At 37.8% G+C, this 21,527-nt stretch overlaps 1 protein-coding gene across 6 annotated transcripts in view; it reads right to left on the reverse strand.

Annotated features, from left to right (window-relative positions):
- Window positions 1–11,780: 11,780 nt before the first annotated feature.
- Window positions 11,781–21,527, reverse strand: part of Pex5l (peroxisomal biogenesis factor 5-like) — a 232,388-nt gene continuing 222,641 nt past the window's right edge. For all 6 annotated transcript variants that reach the window (XM_013033677.1, XM_013033678.1, XM_013033682.1 and 3 more), the window contains 4 exons: window positions 18,869–19,066; window positions 17,746–17,911; window positions 17,196–17,353; window positions 11,781–12,762 (listed from right to left, as the gene is read on the reverse strand). In XM_013033677.1, coding sequence (XP_012889131.1) covers window positions 12,558–12,762; window positions 17,196–17,353; window positions 17,746–17,911; window positions 18,869–19,066 — 727 coding nt within the window. In that variant the 3' untranslated portion in view covers window positions 11,781–12,557. The remainder of the gene's footprint in view (window positions 12,763–17,195; window positions 17,354–17,745; window positions 17,912–18,868; window positions 19,067–21,527) is intronic.

Consider the following 21,527-nt stretch of genomic DNA (forward strand, 5'->3'; position numbering starts at 1 on the left):
CTTTGGTAATCATCCTGCTTTCTTTTCTTACTTGAGACTTTCAACTTTCCAGTCAATGCTATAATTCCCCTCAAAACCCCAACCCAAACTCAAACCAAACTAAACATCCATTAAAAACACCCAAACCCAAACTAAACCAAAACATCCATTAAAAATGCCCTCTTGGAGTCAAGCACTGGTAGCTCTCACCCCTAATCCTAGCTACTTAGGAGGCTGAGATCTGAGGATTATGAGTTGAAGCCAGCCCAGGCAGAAAACTCTGTGAGAATCTTATCTCCAATAAGGAAGTGGCACTGTGGCTCAAGGGATAGAGCATTCTCTTTGAGCAAAAGAAGCTCAGGGAGAGTGCCCAGACCTAAGAAGGTAGCAACAAAAAAACAAACAAACCCACCCTCTTGGAAAAGCCTCAGAACTTTATTAGCTAAGTCTGTAACATTTTCAGAATATTTTAAAATTTGGATTCTGACATAGCTTTTAGGGTTCTCAAGTGAGTGTTGACAAAGTTGTCTCTTCCTAAACATATTTTTGTCATCCTGCCGTTTGTAGAATCTCATCACCAGTACAAGATGTCTGTGGGAAGCTGGCAGGAGGTGGGGATTAGATGAAAAATGTTTTTCTTTTAGGCTAAAAAAAAATGTAGCCATAAGACAAGATTCTGCATCTTGTCCTATTGTATGAGACTATTGCCCTGGGTCAAATGGTCCTGAAAGAGTTTGCATTGGAGTCTCTAGCCCGAGCTGCTCAGTGTGGAGATCACAAATGACCACTTGGAATTTGGCCTCTCTGATGTGAGATTGTGCTATGCACATAATGTACATACTCCATCTTGAAGGCTTCATGCCATAAAAGAACTATTTTTATCAATATTTATATAGATAATAGATAACATGTTGGTTAGATTGGTTACATGGAATGATAATAAGGATTCAAATTAATTTTACCACTTTGTTTTACCAATTTGTTTTTAATATGGCCACCAAAAAATTTAAAAGTAAAAAAATGTGGGTAATGTTGCAGCATGAAACAGTACTGCTCTATGGTATGAGGTAGGCAGAAGCCACATGGTTTCTTTATGGTGCCAATACTGGGGCTTGAACTGAAAGCTTGGGTGCTGACCGTCAGCCTTTTCACTCTAGGCTGGTGATCTACCACTTGAGTCACAGCTCTATTTTCAGGTGTGTGTGTGCGTGCACGCGCACGCATGTGTGTGTGTGTGTGTGTGTGTGTGTGTGTGTGTGTAATTGCAGATAAGAGTCTTACAGATTTTCCTGCCCAGACTGGCTTTGAACCATGATCCTCAAATCTCAGCCTCCTGAGTAGCTAGGATTATAGGTGTGTGTGCCCAAACCACACAACTGTTTTTGCTAGACTTAAGAGCTCTGTGAGGCACTGAACACGTTTCAGAAAGCAGAAGACTTTTCTGCCTTAAAACAGAAAGCAAGTGAGTCCTGAATGGCTGTTCAGCTTTGCCTAAGAAATACTGCCTTTGTATTTCTTTTTTTAGCGTCTTCCAGGTGTCATGGATGTTAGCTACAGGAGGATGTGGAGCACACTGGTTTGACTTCAGGAAGTATTCTCCTGTGGGTTCCCCTCCTCAAGTGTTGTGCAGTCTGTCCCCAGATGGGTGTGTTGAAATGCTTTCTGCTCTCTATGTGACGCTTGTCTTAGTCTGGGCAGAGGCTGAGCCTGCTGCCTGTGCCCACCTGCCCAGCAGGTTTTGATGTTGGTTCCTAAAGGAGTTTGTATTTATTTTATTTTGCACTAGCCACAGTTGTTGTTTAAATTATCTCAAATGTTTTGGGAGAGTATTTGCCTGTGATGAAGAGATGGATGATTTATTGCTTCAATTGTTTTAAATTAAAAGCTATTCTCACAAACTGAGGTTCCTTTATGATTCTTTGTTTTTTGTTTTTTTTAAATCAACCAACCTCATTCTGCCACTCATGCCAGTTCTGCCTCGGATGGTTCTCATCCATCAGGAGAATGGATAAGGTGGCAGGGTCTACTTCTTCTGCTTCCTTCTGGAGTTTCCTGATGTAGACAGGTCAGCTTGTCTGTTTGGAGTATATGGAAAAAACACTCCTCTGTGACATTGGGGAGAGTGGGGAGAAGTTTCATGTCTCTTAGACATTCTCTGCTGGATGTTAATGCACATAATAGAGTAAATGGAGACCTGAGTGTATTCTCTGGCTCTCTATTGGGTGGGAGACTCCTCACTGCAGGTAAAAGCAGAATGGATATACCTGTGTCAAGAGACTTCAGCATCTCCATGAAACCACATTGTCAGGGTGTGTGATTTCACAGTTGATGCTCTGATGACTTACTACAAATGTAATGGATTTAAAAATACATTTATTAGATCTCACAGGGCTAAAATCAAGGTGCTGCTAGGAAAATTGCATAAATAACCCATTCCTGAAATTTCTAGAGGCTTTTTAGATACCTTGATTTGTGATCACCTGTCAGCACTGGCATCAGTCAAGCCTCAATTTCACATCCAGGATCCTTGGGCCCACACAGATATCCAGAATATCTTCCTTCCCTCAAACTTCTTAATCACATCTTTGAAGTTCATTTTACCATTTAAGGTAGTATATTCACAGTTTTTAGGGGTGAGAATGTGGACATCCTTAGGAGGACAGCATTTTGCATACTACATAAATATGCTAATTGTTGTTTAAAAATGTATTTGTTTAACTGGCTGCTGGTGGCTCATGCTCTATAATATATCAACTCAAGAGGCTGAGATCTGAGGATCCAGATCAGGAAGGAAAGTCTGTGAGACTCTTAGGTCCAATTAATCAATAAATATCTGGTAGTGGAGCTGTGGCTCAAGTGGTAAAGGGCTACCTTGAGCATAAAAGCTTAGGGACAGCATCTAGGCCCCGAGTTCAAGCCCCAGGACCAGCTCAAAGAAGCACAATGACAAAGACATCTATTCAGCTGGGTACCAGTTCTTCACATGAGTAATCTTGGCTAATCCAGAAGCTGAGATCTGGAGAATCATGCTTTGAACTTAGGCTGGGCAGAAAAGACTCAGAGATTTTATCATCAAAATCAGCCCAAAGCAAGGCTGGAGGCCTGAATCAAGTTGTAGAGTGCTAGTCAAACAATCAATAGCTCAGGAAGCACAAGACCTGAAGTTCAAACCCCAGTATCAGCAACAAAATTCAATTTACTACTTTAAAATTTCTAATTCAATTTTTTTTATTATTTTCAAATAGTTATACAAAAATATTTCCATCAGAAGAAAGGGTATGGCTAAAGTGATAGAGACCCAGCTTTAAGTGAAAAAGCTAAGCAAGAGCATGAGGCCCTGAGTTCAAGTGCTAGTACCAACACACACACACACACACACACACACACACACATCCTCCTTTTATATCACTCCTTTCATCATTGTCCATCTCTCCTCTGTCCTATCCCCACCCATATTCTAAAGTTCCCTAGTTTTGCTGGGTGCCAGTGGCTCATGCCTGTAATCCTAGCTACTTATGGATTGAAGTGGGATCCCAAAAATGGGATCCTGGGAGTGTAGCTAGTGTAGCTAAGGAAACTCAGAAATAAGACAAATAGCCTGTTACAACAATAAGTACAAGTTGTCATGTCGAAAATGAACTTCACAACTTTGGTGGGGGGGGAGGATTGGGTGGGGGGGAGGGGGGAGGCTGGGAAGGGATGAGAAGGGGAAACAAAGGAGGAGGCTACAATGTTTGATAAGAAATGTACTCATTATCTTGCCCATGTAATTGTAACCCCTCTGTACAGTATTTTCACAATAAAAAAATAAAAAATAAGACAAATAGGAAAGACAATATTGAAGAGGTTGAAAGAGGAAATTATTGTCTGATGTGCTTGAACCATCAAGAGGGAGGGATGGTTTCTGATGCTAAAGTATGGAGTTGATTTAAGTGGGGACATGGGAATGGGAAGGAGGCAGATGTCATGCTTCAAGGCAGCTACCTTCTGCTACTGCCTTAACTTTCTCAGTAAAATAGGAACCATGATCAGCTAAGAGAGAGGACTAAGGGAAATTTAGACAATTTTAAAGCAAGATTAGAAGGTATGAACTATTTAGTTGGACTACCTAAATTTTTACATTTTACATTAAATTACTTTAATGAAGTTAGTTTAATTGGTATCACTTCTGAAAATTGTATGGACAGTCATAGTTCTCACTTTTAGGCCCTTGGTCAACATTTCCCTGTCAATAATTTTATTATTGAAAGTTTTCATTTGCAACTACCATCTTAATAGGGTTCATTCTTACCAAGTCAAAATTTAAAAATCTGAAGGTTTTGTTTTTTCATTATTTTTTAAAATAAATCTAGCTATCCTCTTTTCGATGTCTCTCAAGACTATTTTTCTTCAGCCAGTTTTTGTATTACATGTGATCTTTAGCCAATTTTTTATCTGGAGCTATTTCTTCCCCCTGAACAAATTTTGTTATTTTGCTCATTCTTTCTAGTAGTATTGACTGGATTGGATATAATTAACAGTCATACAAAGCATAGAACTTGGGCACATGGAATATTTAACTCCCTTGGGGTAAAATGGAAGAGTAAAAATGTCCACCCTGGAATCCAACACAAGACGGGTTTCTGTTTCCTTTTCTAAGATAGATGGCCTCCATCCTCTTAAACTCAGGCAAATAAATTCAAGTGTGAGACCTACTGAAGTTCAATAGTTTGATTCCTTGGGCAAAGATATTAGAATTAGCCAGCAGTTTCCCAAATTCGAATGCATAAATATGACTGCCTACAGAGCTGTAAAGTACAGCTTAATAGTAGAATTTTTGCCTACCATGTGCAAGGCCTTGAGTTTGTTTCCCAGTCTTCATACACGCGCGTGCACACACACACACACACACACACACACACACATGTATGTATGCATTTATATATTGGTCAGCATTATTTATTTTGGAGTGTAAGTAATGAGGGACAAAACCTGTAAAAAAAATCCTGTAGATCCTTTGTGCATTACTTTAAGGAGCCTTGAAAAGAATTACAAAGAACTCTTTAAACTTTGTGCTGCTTTTATGTACACATAGAGAGACACAGCTATTTCTGGATGTTAGTATAATTCACATTTAAAAAGTAGAGGTAGGAGACAAAGAAGAGGCTTGAGTTATTCTAAGGGTGTCGGGGGAAAACCTCAATTTACTGTAAGATAGATAAACTTATATTTTATCTAGCCAACACAAAACAGTCAAGGAAAATATACAGCTTCTTGGAAAAATGGAATGTCACCAAGATTAAGTACTACCTGCTATTCAAAAGGAGGAACAGAGAAGAGAAGGTCCAGAGCCCCCTCCCCAGAACCCCATACTGTTTCCAGAACCAAACTGATCAATTGAGGACTTCATTCTGTAAACATTTTGGACACCAAAACTTCTGTCTCAAATGACATCATTCTTTGCTTTGCAGTAACTTTGTCCTTCACACTGTATTAGGAAGACTACTAATCTCACCAGGAAGTTCCCAAGACTTCTTTGGCTCACAACCTTTGCTATGCTTTTTTTCTTAATACAGCAAGCTCATTCTTGCCTTGGCATCTTAGTTGGTTCTTCCAGAAATATCCCCAAGTCCATTTGGCTGGTTCCTTGTTCAGGCTTCAGAATGTCATCTAAGAAACTCTGCCCACCTATAAAGTCCTTACTCTCTCTCACAGTGCCTTATTTGTCCTGTTCTGCCACTTTCTGCACATGCATTCTTATTATTACAGCATTAGTAGGTCTCTGCTCAGAATTCTATGTTCTTCAAAGGCAAGTTTGATCTCATTGATTTATCAATGTATCTCATGCCTAAAATCAACCTTGCACATATGGTTCATTTATTTATCAACTGGCTTCCCCCCAAGAAAGACCCTAAAGTGAAATCTTTAATACTTTTATTCTAAAAAGATCACAGCGTTCAATTTTGGGTTAAATGATATCTTAGTTTAAAAAAATTAACAAAGGAGAAACATTTTAAAGTTCTGATATATGTCTAAAAATGCATTCCTGATAGATATCCAGATAACTCAAGCAAAATCATATGCCGTGATTTTCAATAAAAAGGCCTTTAAACCAGTTGTACAAATTGTATTCTGTTTGATTTGAAGCAATTTTTCTCTTCAAATCCCATTGGAAAGATCCCTGAAAAGACCTTGAAGCCACAGACAGTTTACTTGAAAACATAGTTTAAAACTGCACAGATAGAAATACAATTTAATACTGTGAAAAAGGGAAGGCATGCCTCCAATAGTAGTACAAAAATACTACCTTAATCTTGCAACTCATAAGCCATCTGAGTAAATTAAACACATCAAGAGATTATTTTTATAGTCATAATTTTATTTCAAAAAGCAATTTAGAGAAAGACTTAAGACGAAGCCTTAATACCCCACAGTTGTGCTATGATACATATTATTTCACTAAGTCCCACAGTAACCACCACATAGTATTATTGTAACTTTTAGATACCCCATTGCCATTAGTTTACTATTATAGATCATTTAATTTAGGTTCATTTTAGTTTAGAAACTCGTAAACATTTAAAGTTAATTTTTTTCTGATAGCCATTTCAGCTTGAAAATGAATCCCCAAAATTTAAACATTATTGACCATAATGAGGAAGCATCACAGAATTTTTGTCAAACAATATTTTTAGACTATATATGTAATATTCATAGATATACAAAATATATATAAATGTCCTTTCTAAATAGTTAATAAATGCTTGTTATAGTTTGTAAAAAGTTTATTAAATCAATTTTTCAACCAATGTAAACAAATTTGAGCAATCATAATTCAGAAGGGCTTGGGTCAGATGATATTTATGAAAATTAAAGGAAATTAGTAAAAATTTTAATTTACTGTGTATGCTTTCACTACTGATAACTTAGTTTAAAATAAGCACATTTTTTCACATGGCCCAATCCTTTTATGATATCCATGAAAAAATGTTGCATATCTTAGTGAAAATGTCTAGTGTTCAAATTACCTAGTTGAGTGTGTATTCCCTTACTCCTGTTTGTATCGTACCATTTCCTGTTCTAAAAACTTCAAATAAAAACCCAAATTAAAATTTACACATTATATTGTTGAACAAAGAATTACTTCATTGCTGTTTTTTGTGTTAATGTTCTTTTCAGGGCAGATTCTTCTAAAAGTGTTCTACTGAGCTGTATACTGCAACACTGCAAGTTAGTTTTCTCTGGTAGAAAGCAGGTCCTGAGAAATTAGTCCAACACTGGACCCTTATTTCATAGTGTGTTGTTTTAGTATTTCTGCAAAGGATGTTGGTAGGGAAACTGAAAGGCAGAGTTCCACAGGAGAGGCTCATAAGACTCATTCCTTAATTTTCTACTTTTACTGCATCTTATATATTCAAATGCCTCCCTACAATGGTCTTTTGCCTGTGTGTGGGGAGGGGGTGGGTGGGATTCAGTTCTTTGAGATTGTGTTTGTATGTGAGGGGAGGAGGGGTGGGATTCAGTTCTTTGAGATTGTGTGTTTGTATGTGAGAATATAAGACTGTAACAAGGGGGTAATAAAGCTGTTATTATATAAGACCCCCCACTACTTTATTGAGATCTCTCCATTTCCAGTCTTCTCATAATATAAGGGTCATAGAACAAGGCAACAGAAGACTTCAGAGCTGAATCTTAGTGACCATGAAATTACCTTACATGCCCTGATTTCACTATTTTTACACCTATTACCCAAATCCAGTTTCTCAAAGGGTATTAACCCAAATGACTACAAAGATGGCTGTCTGAATGCCATGAATTATGCCCTGCCCTCAACTCTGTGCCACATTCCGTCATCTCCATAACAGGCCCCATTTAAATTTTTCCTTATCATGATTTTCATATGTCTGACATTAATCTACCTTCCGTATTTAAAATATGTTTTGCTAATTAATTCTTAGACTTACATTTCTTTTGAAATACATCATCAAGAATTTAGAGTCTAATTTTTTTTGTGCTGAGGTAAAAACATAATTTAGTTTAGTAGCATTCAGACACATGGATTTGTTTCAGATTTGGTTCCATTGTGCCTCAGCTTCTGTGAAAGAAAAACACATGGAGTGAAAGAAAAGCACATGGAGCCGGGCACCTGTGGCTCACGACTGTATTCCTAGCTACTCAGAAGGCTGAGATCTTAGGATCACAGTTCAAAGTCAGCCCCGGCAGGAAGTTCTGTGAGACTCTTATCTCCACTAGAAAACTGGAAGTGGCACTGTGGCTCAAGCGGTAGAGCGCTCACCTTGAGCTGAACAGCTGAGGGACAGTGCCCAAGCCAGGAGTTCAAGCCCTACGACCAATCAAAAAAAAAAACAAAACTGCACATGGACTTCCGTACCTGGGTTCCTCAGAAATTAGTTCAGCACTGGCTACAGTGCTGAACGATCCCAGCTGTCAAGTTCAGTCTGAAAGCATGAGAATCTCAAGGGCAGGACAATTAAACAGATAAAACTAAAACAAGACGTTCATGACAATTCCTGTTCAGAAGCAAGGAAAAAAAAATCTAATCTATGAGACTGGATCATGCACTGTGTGAGTTTACATTCAGTAAAGTTACCTTGCATGCTTTGGTTATTATTTGAGTAGGCTGATTTGTAAGTACTTATGCATGCAATATTTTTGTACCTGAGGTTACATGTTTTGCTTTTTTTTTAAAAAAATGCCTTTTTACAAACTTTGTCAGAGCTCATCTATGAATACTTTAAAAATATATATGTATCTACTTCTTCATTCAAAACAGCTTAATTTCAACCAGTTCTACAAACATTGAGATGAGAGGGAGATTGTAGGACAGTCTGAATGGAGAATGAATTTTAAACTCTTTTCAAAGGTGAAATCAGGTTTGTGTCTATGTAATAATCTCTAAACTGTGAGGGCTTAAACAGATGGCACATGAATGAATAAACCTACTGAATACCCTGTTTCCAGGATGTTTCTAGAAGCATTTCAAGGGGTCTTTAAACAACCACATCAATTCCAGTACAACAACTACCTTGAAGTTCACTCTAGTTTTCTGGAAATGATCCAGGGGTGAATGAGGAAGGCACACAAAATGACTCTCTTGCTTCCTCTATATGCCTCAGGAACTCTTGGACAATTTACTGGGGAAAGAGTTTAAGAGCCTTAAATAAGACTAGTACTATTGTCCCAATCTTGTTTGTGTGGCAAGAAAGATTCATCTGTATAAGAATTTAGACATAGGCCCAATGACCAACCTAATAATTGCCCTATTTTGAAAGACTATGAGCTGACACTCTGAACATAACCATGTCCTACCCAGATCTGTATTACACATTTGCCATTCTAGTGGAATCTATGCTGGCTGAAAAAACATACTTCCTAGTTTTCTATTAAAGTTTTCTAATGATGTTTGAAGAATACAGAGGGAATGCAGGGTCACTGAAATTAACCCAGTCTTCCTCACAGATTAGGAATGGCACATAGATATGACTTACCAGATATAGTTATATATTTTGAAGCTCAGCAAACATCACTGGCTCTTTCTGAGCTTTCCTCCATGGAATGTACTGTCAGTGCCTGAAAGTACCTTAGTGTAACTGAAAGCTCATATAGCAAATGAGTCCTGCCCTTCAAGAGCTCTTGGCCTGTTGTTTCTCACTGACATGCTCAAAGCTTTCCCAGAGGGTCTCCAAAGGGGACCCGAGACAATTTTCTGACTGGAAAGAGCAATTTAAATGACAATTTCTTGCCATGAAAATGAGATGCCCAAAACAGTTCTGCCTTCCAAACCGTGTACATATTAAAATGCGTATTATATAGTGAATAAAGAACATTCTTGCTTTTCTGTTTGATATGTGGTGATATTCTTTCTATGAAGTTTCATTCATTTTTAAGTGATCATTTTACTTGATTTTGTAAAGGCATTATTAAATAATGCAAAAATTTTAAGCATTACTTCTGGATGTTTTGACAGACAATAGACTAAAAAATTTTAGTGCTGATGGACACTAGCAGATATACTGGGTATATCTCCCCTGAAACAACTTCCTGAAGTTTGAAATTACTTTGGATTCCAATAGTAAAATAAAATAAATAAACCAAACTGCTGCACTTCTTATTACTTTAGGGGTTTGAACTGTGATTGATCTCTAGTATGTAGTTACAGCTGGATAGAGAATGCTGCATACCTTTATCATTGCAAATTCAGTTGCCTCTAGAAGACCATCACAGACAGAAAAGGTTCATGGAGAATCCTTTGTTCAGAGGTTCTTAATGGCCTCTGATGGATTCAAGTCAACTGCCTAGTCTGCAAATATACAGAAGGGGGTGGGAGAGGGGTGGAGGGGGAACAGGAGATGAGAATATTTAAGCAGGCAGTTGTCATGAGCTAGAGACTGGTACCCAGAATTCTTCCCAGACTATTTCTAATTCCTAACATTCTACAGAGTGCCATTTTGAAACTATTGTGGCATTTTAGTTGTCTGCACAGACTTAGAGAAACATGATTCAACAGTGGGTTGTCACTTATGCTCAGGGATGAATGCCTTAATGCCTGCTGTCCAGTTGGGGCCATTACTTTACTCTGTTGAGGCTTCACTGGTGAACAACAAAGCCTATGACCATGATGTTGCTTTCACCTAGTCTTTGTAAGCTAGTAGGCTATAGTATCGATAAGCCTCAAGGACTTGCATGCAGTCTTAATTTAAGGATCCTTCACAACCCATGGGCTTAAGGTAATACTACTGGACTTCAATCCACACAGAGACTCATAGTAGTCTAATCTCTCAGCATGTGTGCACATTTCTCCCTCACTGGTAGTCAATTCCCCAGGTCTTGACACCCCTCTCCTTTCTTTGGTGCCAGTATTGGGGCTTGAATTCAGGGCCTGGACATTGTTCCTTTGTTTTTTTTTTAATTCAAGGCTGTTGTCCTAATACTTGAGCCCTAGTTCCACTTCCAGCTTTTTGATGGTTCTCATGGACTTTCCTGCCTAGCTAGCCTTGAACTGCAATCCTCTGATCTCAGCTTCCCCAATAAGCATGAGCCACCAGTCCCTGGCTGACTTCAATTTTTATATTTATAGACAGAATTTTCATAATCAAAGACTATATAAAAGTTGGGAGAAGATTGTGGAAGATGAAAGGAGAGAAAGAATAGGTCAACTTCCTAGAACTGGACCTGGGGAAAATGATATTTTGGTTAGCATTTTGCAAATACTTGTTCTAATACTTTTAAAAAATGTACCTTTCAATATAATTACCAAGCTCCAAACACTCACAAAATGCTCTAAAACACTAAGTGGAAATTTACCAATCACATAAAATGCCTTCCAATAGAAAATTCCTGATACTTGCTGTTTAAAATAAGTGCCACAGGGGCATGCATTTTTCATAGTAAACCACAGACATCCATTAACATCTAGTGACAAAATATTGATCTATTGCTTACAGTGCAAGAAGGTGAACAGTTCAGGTTAGTATGGAACTGAGGAAACACATCATTTTAAGGAAAAATGTACTTATCACTCAAGAAATATAATTTCAAATAGTAACAGTTTAAAAGGAATATTGTTGTGCAGGGCAGTTAGAAAGCCAGCAAAATATGACAGTTAAGCAAAGTTAATGCCAACTCAGTAGAAAGCATGGTCTTATCGAGGTTTTTTCCCTGCAGAGAATGCACGAAGAGACAGTATATTGTCTCTTATTGATGTTCATACAGTTTCAAAATGCATGTCAGTAATATGTGTTTGACATATTCACACTCTATGTCATGTCTGCTTTCAGGAAAACACTCCTTCAAAGTCCTATACTATGAAAAAGTATTTTCCATAACATTTTATTTGGTCCATTTAACACTTCTCAGTTCCCAAACCTTTCACACCCAAGTTAAAAATTGGAGCAACAAAACAAACCTCCAGCAAGGCATAAGTAAGATATTAAAGTGCATATATACATTCCCAGAAAAGTTTTGATTGGGAACAGCAAAAATTTCTAGTGCAAAACTGCTTTTGCCAGCAAAGCTCCCTCTCTGGAAACAAAGGGCTACAATAAAAGTGAAAACTGGAGCAGGGGTAAGCAATGTGTGTCTTTAGTTGAGTTAATATATGTGCATGCACCAATGGCCCAAACTATGTTCAGTCTTGCGAAAGAGGGAATTTCAAGGGACAGGTTAGAAATAGTCTGAATTCCCTCAACTCAGGCAGGGCTTTCTTCATAAGTCCCTTGAACAACTTCCTCAGATTTGCCCTCAGGGGCAGATGGAAACAAGATATCCAAAGAACATGTTTTACAATACACTTGCAACTCCTGAAGAGTACTCATACTTTATCTTGGTTTATCTTCAGTCTTTCAATTCTTCTTTTGTATCTGACCTTGGCTCTGCTTACAGCATTTTGGGCTTCTGGATCTGAACAGAGATTGGGCATTGTCAGTGGGAACTAATTCCCTTGGGTTATATGATCATGGCCTTTTGAATATCTGATATATCTTTTTTGAAATTCATAATAAAATATTTTTTCACTTGTCAGTACAATAACACAGGCGAGGGATTATTATTCTTTATGTTTACTTCTTTTTGTTTTTCCTTCAAGGATCCAAGTTGAAAGCTCTTAGAAGAACATCCAGGTCACCGAGGTTGGCTGCTTGGAAGAGTTCTGGTTGGTCCATCAGAGACAGGGCAATTCTGAGGGCAGCCCAGATGTTACCAGAGATTGCAGGATGAGGAACTTGCTGTTGATTCCTGCTCTTTCTTTGCAAACTGAGGGCAGTGAGAAAGTTGCTGACCGCTTCTCTAAGAGGGGAGAAAAAGAAATCTGAAAAATCTTAAAATGCAAATAATTTCAGAGGTAGCAAGCTTAAACGAATATATTAAGTTCTTTCAGTACAAAATCCTGAATTACCTCTATTCTGGGTTACATGATCAGAAAAACAACTTCCTGATTTTCTTGTTATTCTTTTGTGTTAAAACAGAAAGGAAGCCAACTATTTTAGGAATGGCGCATGGAAAGGAGTAAGAACAATCACTGCTGACTGACTCATTCATGCCTTTGATTTTCCCCTACTCTAGGAATGATGGCAAAGGCTTAATCCATTTGCAGATGGGATTTATATAAGTAGATCTTAAGAGAGAGAATTTGCTCCACTCAAAATAAAGTAGTGTAATTTTTCCTGCTAGAAATATGAGATGTAGGTCGAGGTGGAGCTTGCCTTTATTTTTAGACTATATGGGCTTGAGTCTCAATTATTTAGTCTTATACAAACTTCTTATTTTCAAGGCTTGTGAGCAAGACATTTTCAGAATCTATGAAATAATGTCATTGTTCTCTCTAAACATAGTTTTGGAAAACAGCTATTGTCTTATAAAATATTTATAGTAAAATACAATGAGTTTTCTATCAAATTAAAAAAAAGTTCTCAATCTAATACTATAAATGTTGATGGATATAAGCCATATAAACAAAAGCCTTTTGACATTCTCAATAACTGCTATCAGGATAAAGGACTCCTAAGAACACAGATGAGTTAGATGCCAAAGCAGTTCTAGTGCACTACTGCTTCTGGACACCATATGTCCCTGTGTGGCGTCAGCCTCCCCAGCAGTTCTGCATCTCTCTAACCTTGTATTGTACACTTAAAAATAGATTACTGCAAGAATAATCATTCCACCTTCATTTGTATCTGCTGTACTTTTCTCAAAAGCTTTTTACATACTTGATCTCATTTAATCCAGTAAGGTAGTTATTAAACATCCAAGAAAAATCCCCAGTGAGGCTGGATTTCCAATTCCAACATATATGAACTAGGCATATGCTGTGCATATTGTTAGATCAGCTTGGACATAAAATGCAGCTGGAGAAAATCATGTTGTTTGTAATCTTGGGCAAAGAATTAGGGTGGGTTTCCTAGTCACCCTTGTTCTGGGTTCCTGATCACTCAAGTAAGAGTAGAATGATTTATTAATGGATGGGCAAAGGGAATCCACAGTACAGTCTCTTCTGACCCTCCTCACGGGGTGGTAGCTTGAACAGCAATGTCTCTCTGAGTTTGCCTTCATACTCCTAGACCTGTGAGAACTCTGGGGAAGAAGACCTTAGAATCCCCCCTCTTTAGATGCTCTCAGTCTTGAGCAGTCTTGAGACAGAGGTATTTGGAGAGAAAGAGAAGAATGAGTTATTAAATTTGTCAAGTTGCTAAAGGATTTTTTAGTAAGATAGTCTAATATTGTTCCTTAACTGTCCTTTTGAGGATTCAGAATATTGTATATATATATATATATATATATATATATATATATATATATATCAAAAGTTTTCAGTCTTTAATTCCCATTTTCTTCAAGAGGAGCAAGATATGTTTCTCCTTTTCTATTTCTCCCTACTTTAACCTTGTTAAACTAAAATAAATCCTTGTTAAATCTCCAAGTTTTCAAAAGTATTGCACACATAACTTTAACTTGTTTGTGCATGCTGTCATGTTTAACGAAAAGTCCATTCATTTAAAAAGCATTCACTTTGTAGTCATTTTTATACTAATACTAAAGGCATTATGAGCAAAGGGATTAACTTCCTCATTTTTTTTTATAAGGTTAAGTTTCATTAGTCTAAGTTCTACTCTGGAGCTCCTGTTAACAAAATATAACATTCTAAAGTATACTCAAGTTTCACACCAACAGTCTCCTTTCTTTATTTCCACTTTGTACAGCACCAGACCAGGACTTAGCTTTGATTCTTTGTGGAAAATGTGAGATGACAAATAACTGTTATATAGCTATAACAGTTATTACAGCTATATACATAGACACATGTAGTTCTTGAGGGATGTATCTTTCATGCATGTGCATATATTTGTACTGCTTCTGGTTTCCTTCTGAGCCTTATTCCTACTGAGTGTTATTTTTTGTTTATGTGATACTTTCTGTTTATGTGAAACTTCTTAGCATTAATTGATTTCCACTTGACTTCCTCCCCCCTCACCCCCCTGCATTAGGAACAAACTACCATTTCTCAAGACTTCCCACATTTGGTATATTTAAAGATGTATAAAGCTTAGTTGAGATGTGCCAATTATTGATCAGGATTAGATTTAGCAAAGATCCAAGACACAGTTATAACTTAATTTCAGATGAACAATAGCATTTACTACTTGGGAAATACTTACTATTCAAATTATTTGCTATTTTTCTGAAATTGAAATTTAACAGGTATTCCGGCAATCTCAAATTGACCTGTTCTTGTGAGACTTAAGGATTTAAACTTCATACTTCAGTAGTTTCCAATGCCATTTTTGTCACAGTCTTGGGCAAATCATTATCCCAATGAATTTTATGTCTGTGAATGCCAACATTATGTTTGTTTTTTTCCAATGTGGTGCTGAAATTTCTTTTTCCCCCTCTTAATAAGTTTTTTTTAATTGTGAAAATACTGTACAAAGGGGTTACAATTACATGAGATGGTACTGAGTACATTTCTTTTTAAAAAAAATTATTGTGAAAATACCATACAGAGGGGTTACAATTACATGGGAAAGATAGTGAGTACATTTCTTATTAAGCATTGTTGCCTCCTCCTTTGTTTCCCCTTACCATCCCTGCCTTCCTCTTCCTCCCCCCCACAACAATATATTTGATTGGCTCCACAAGTACTATTTTCTATATAAAGCAGTTATAATGAGCAAAATCCAATCCAGAAGCTATAAAAAAGTTTCTTTTCATTGAATTTAATATCTACATGTTGTATATGTTTACTTTCAGGTGTATCATCAAATTACATATATGTGTTATAAAAAAGAGAATTATATATGCATACATATTTAAATAGATAGATAGATATAAAGCCTAAAAATGTGCTTAAAAGTCAGTTAAGAAAAACCAGATAAAACTAGGAATGAGGTTAGTATAAAAATCGACTCTGCCAGGCAGGATTCAGAGAGCTGATCTGTGGAGAAGTGCTTTGGCTTCAAGTCTGAGCTTTTGCACAGGGATGTGAAGAACACATCTGAAGGAGCACAGTTGAGTGTCCACAAAAATCAAACAAACCAGCTGCTCAGGGAATCACTCAGCTCTTCCTGGTTTTGATCTTAGAAAAATCTTCACAGAGAACATGATATAATTGAATGGCTAATGTTCTTTGTAACATCCTTTAAGTAAAAATGCAACAACTGTTTTTTAAGGCCTTAATATTTGACAGCTGAAAATTATACAAAGCATTTGTTTGTAACAAATGCTATTCTCAGATTATTGATGTAAGCAAGTAATCAAGAATACTGATGATGGCAACTATAGTCATAATAATAAATGCTTATTAGGTATTGAGCATCTGCTCATTTACATCTAACCTGCCCAGTCATCCAGCTAGATATTCATTCATATTCTCTGTCTTTCTCTCCACACATGCACACAAGGAGACAGCTCAAGTTTTATGCCTAGCACTATAAAACTTGTAAATTGCAGAACTGTGACTTGTCTGTAAATGAAACTATGGCTCTTTCTGAGAACAGGAAAAGGTTTACATGGTCTTATTTTGTTGAAAAATAACATTTAGTTTTCATGTTTAATGAAAATAGTATTTGTTTATTTAGAATTTTTTTAAACTAGAAAAAGAAGGAAGAAAATAACTTCACATTTCCATTGCCCTAAGTAATAACGGACCTTGTTAATGGGTAACGATAGAGAAGATAGAGTCCTGAGTGACAATGACAAGTCATGAGAAAATGATTTCTAACCATAAACCCATTAATTTTTTCGTTTGTTTCTCTTCTAACTTTATTCACATTCAGTTTAGAAAACTTGAATTCTTGGTTTTGCTTCACTGAATGCTGCTTTGAGGACCTTCTGAAGTTAGTTGCCAAGTCCCCTAAACTACTCTCCTAATAAGGAGACTTCCTTATTAGGAGACCTCCTCCTCTTAAATGGAAAATAAAAAAGATTAGCTTGCTCATGGTTCACAGAAAGTTGCTCTTAGGGATGTTGAGAACCTAGACAACTTGTCCTAATCCCAGACAGCTGAATCACTCTCCAGTAAGTGGGCTGCTCTTCCCAAGATGCCCGAATGGTTGAAGTTCTCCACAGATAGAGCCCACGAGTTCCTCTGCCTCAGGGGCGAAAGGGTTAGCAAAAGGAAAATATGTGGATAAAAAGAGATACTTTTCTCGCAGATAACCTCTGAGGTGATTCTGCCTCTGAGGTTAGTCCTGAGCATGGTGGGTCTTGCCTGTTACATACTTTACCTGTAGGCTCCCAGATTGATACAGCTGATCCCCAGGTTGTATCTGGAGCGAATGAAGCCTGGCTGGATCTCCAGTGCTCTAGTGTAGGCTTCCACAGCTTCCTCACTTCGGTCTCCATTTGCCAAGGTAGCCCCAAGGCGGTTCCATAAGGAATAGTCCTGATGGCAAAAATCACATCAACCTAACGACCACAGCCATGGTGACAACAAACCTCTACTTCTCTGCAGAGGAAGAAAGATGGCTAAAAAATGGTCCAGTGTTCACTGACTAGGATCATGGTGAAGTAAATTATTTTAAAAATTTCATGGAAAATGACTTTCTTTCATCAAATAGAAGTTAGTATTTGATGATGACATATAATTAATATTTCTATTTTAGATATTTCAGTGGTAGGTAATATCCACAGTGATGTATCAGTCCCAATCAGTACCAATTAAACAATGGAAAGAAATAGCATGTAGATGAAATATATGAAATGTAGCCCCACAGAAACGTTGGTTACAGAGAATCTTATGATTTCTTTCAGTGTTAGGCTTTTTTTTTTTTTTACCTCTGGCCGAACAGTTAAGGCAGCGTTAAATGCATCTATTGCTCTGTTAAACTCCCCGCTCAAGTGGAACAGCACTCCCAGACCTGTCTGCAGGTCTGGGTCAATCACATCTCCATTTTGGTGGGCAGCCTCCAGATATAATTCTTTCACTCCTTCCAGAACAGAGCTACAAGATAAAAAAAAAAGATTTATATTTCAAATAGGCTAAAGATAAATGACTGAATGTTAACACCCTTTTGACTTGATTAAATTTCCACAAACTATATTAGCCAAATAATGGGGCTGTTATTGCTAAGTGTTAGAACATACAACCGGTTTTCCCAAAAAGTACTGCTGACAGATACAGAGTGTACCAAGAAAGGCCTTTACAAGGAATGGTCTGCTGGCCTGTGTGTGCTGTAGCTGCTAAGTTGTCTAGAGTATTGCTGAGATAGAAAGTAAAATTCCTAGAAGAAAGGACTTCCACTTACTCATTCCTTAGATTTTATAAAACACAGAGCACCAGTACTTACTATCCTTTAGGTGAATTAGATACATTTGGCTATAAAATATGGTACTCAGATAAATGTGAGTGCCCAGAGTGTAGATCATATGCATACATAAGATCTACCAAGGTTGGCTGGAGGATGGCTGCTGTGGTATCATCCAAAAACCCATGTATTGAAGATTTGGTCACCAGCCTATGGTACTGTTGGGAGTTGGTAGAAGCTTTGGGAGGTGAAGCCTGGTCAAAGATGTTGGGTCACTTGGGAACATGTGCTTAAGGGACATTGGAATCCTGGCTCCCTCCTATCTGACTTTGCTTCATGAGGTGGGAAGGTTCCCCCACCACATGCTCCCATCATATGGGCTTCCTCACCATAGGCCCCAAAGCAGCTAGACCAATTGACTATTGAAACCTCCAAACTTGAGAGCCAAGGCAAGAATGTCTTCCTTATAAGCTGACTACCAGGGCCTTTTGTCACAATGATTTTGGAAAGCTAACTAATAAGAAGTCCTAAATCTCAGCATCCATCTTTCTAAGTGCTATTCTTCCTGGAGTGAGATGTGAGGTTCACAAATTAATCTTAAGGCAATTAGTTGTGTATGTAAGTATTTACTGCTTGCTATACTAGAAGGATACCTGTCAACTGGGGACTTAGACATCCTCCGAGTAAGGCCTGGAGATCCCTTCTTGCTTTTCACAAGGTATTTGTACTTTGGATTTTGCTTGATCCAATTCTTCAGAGCCTCACAGGCATCTTGCTGATGGCCTGTGTTCGTGTAACTCACAGCTAAGGCCATCAAAGCTTTTAAGTTGTTAGGCTGCAATTCTAAGCACCTTGAAAGAAAGCAAAACAAACACAATCAGCTTTGGTTTTTAGCCAGTATTTGAAAGTTATATTTAAAAGAAAATGAGTATTGTCCTGAAGGCTGACATTTCTGGTAATCTTAACCAGGGGTTTTACAATGACAGGAAGCATGGCTAATGCTTTCACATAAATTATTAGCAGTTAATCTAATGAGATGTAAGGGTTATCATTATTTTAACACTGCTCTATTATGTTCTCTCTCCCAAACTGGATGTGAGCCAAATTTGGATGTTCAGAGATAACTCTGTAGTGTTTTGCAGAGAAAGGAGAAATTTCTATGTGTTCAGACTACTAATATGACCATTTTGGAGAGACAGGCTATGGCTGCTCTTCCTCATGCTTTCATACTGTCCTCTAGCACTTTCCAAACTTCAAAGTGTGTAAGTTCTGAAAGATGCTGGTGGTTCATGCTCATAATCTTAGCTACTTGGCAGTTTGAAATCCAGAGTGTCTCAGTTTGAAGCTAGCTTGGGCAGAAAAGTCTGAGATACTCCATCTCCAATTAACCAGCAGAATTCTGGACTGACAGCATGGCATAAGTGGTAGAAATGTGAGCAAGCAAGCGAGTTGAGAGGGTGAAGTCCTGAATTCAAGCCTTGGTACCTGCACACACACAAAGTGTAGAAGTTCTGTATACAACTATACATTCTAGTAAGTAAGCCTGGGGTGGGTAAGCCTTGGTACCTGCACACACACAAAGTGTAGAAGTTCTGTATACAACTATACATTCTAGTAAGTAGGCTTGGGGTGGGTGTCCAAGGGGTAGCAAGTCTAGCAAGCTCTCAGAGAGTGGTGAGAGGGGTAGTATCTGGATAAGACTTTTGAGTAGCAAGTCCTAGGTGGCACTGAATGCCACTGTTGTTTGCCATTACCCAGATACATGTTAGCACTGGCCGAATTCTCAATTTTAAATGTCCTAGAAGAAATCGTGTTGAGCAAGGTAAACCAAGAGCAAAGAGAAAAACGGCATATGGTCTCCCTGATAAGCGGATGTTAAATCCAAAATGTAAGGTAATATGATAAAATTAACAAGACTTAAGAAACAAAGGACTTCCACTCATCTGGTCAAATCACTACTAAATAAAACATGCTGCTGATCACATACATGGTATATATGTGCACACCGGAGGGAAACCAGGAGGACGAGACAGAACTAGAGGGAATCAGGGAAAAACATACAACAGTGGGACACATTAGCTGCACTGGACATGATCAAAATGAACTAAGCAACTCAATGGCAGTGTTGGGAGGGAGGGAACAAGTAGGAAAGAGGGAACAAGCTGATGCTATGCAAAACAAACAAATGTACTTCTATCACGCAATGTGGAAGAAATAACTATTGCAAAGCTGATAGAACTCATAAATGTCATAGACCACAATAGACAATTTGCCCCATGAAAGTTAGAATGTGTTTGTGACTTTAACTAAGCATCACTATTCCACAATACTGTGAAATTTGGGAAATTATGTAATAACTTAATCACAATAAAGCATTTGAAAAAAATGTGTATTAGCAACACCTGGGGAAATTTAAATCCACTTTAAATTCGAGTTGCTCAGTAATAACTAATTAAACCATAGGTTCTAAGTGTACCTGGGCATCTCTATGTCTCTGTCTCTCTCCCTTTCTTTGATTTCCCTCCCCCCCCCACTCTCTCCCTCTCTCCCCCCCCTCTCTCTCTGTCTGTCTCTCTGTCTGTCTCTGTCTCTCTCTCTCAAATAATTCTACTATGCTTGTGTGTATAGAGTTAAGAACCACTTCTCAGAGAGACCCAGATTTGGAGTCAAGGATGTATCCGTCACACAATGTTTGTGTGATCCTGGCCTTTCTTAATTTCCACTTCTCTTGTCTGTAGGAGACAGCTGACAAAGATGAGCAAAAGCCCAGGCACTTTGCCAAGGAGGTGCCAATGGAAACTTGAAATGTAGAAATATAGGAATATAAAAGAATAAAATTTCAAGGATTAAGAACACTGGAATTTATGTCAAAAAATGAACTTTACAACTTTTGCGGGGGTTAGGGTGGGGGTGGAGGGCAGTGTAGTGGTGGAGATAGGAAAGCAGGGATGGAAGGGGAAAAACAAAGGAGGAGGCAACAATGCTTGATAAGAAATGTACTCATTACCTGTAACCCCTCTGTGTGGTATTTTCACAATAAAAAACTTACTATGAATATAAGAATAAAAAAAGAATGCTGGCATTCTAATATTCCAAAGCTCTATTATTCATACAAGCAGAAATTATTTTGTATTTACATTCATATATATATATTTGTATGAAATATAGGGATAGATTTGTGTATGTATATTTTCTTTTTTTGTTGTAATTTTTTATTGTGAAAATACTGTACAGAGGAGGACCTTTGTTTCCCCTTCCTATCCCTTCCCATCTCCTCCTCCTTTTCCCCCCGCTCCACGCCCCCTCTGTGCC

The sequence above is a fragment of the Dipodomys ordii genome, unplaced genomic scaffold (assembly GCF_000151885.1).
Source record: "Dipodomys ordii isolate 6190 unplaced genomic scaffold, Dord_2.0 Scaffold175, whole genome shotgun sequence".
Taxonomy (NCBI): domain Eukaryota; kingdom Metazoa; phylum Chordata; class Mammalia; order Rodentia; family Heteromyidae; genus Dipodomys; species Dipodomys ordii.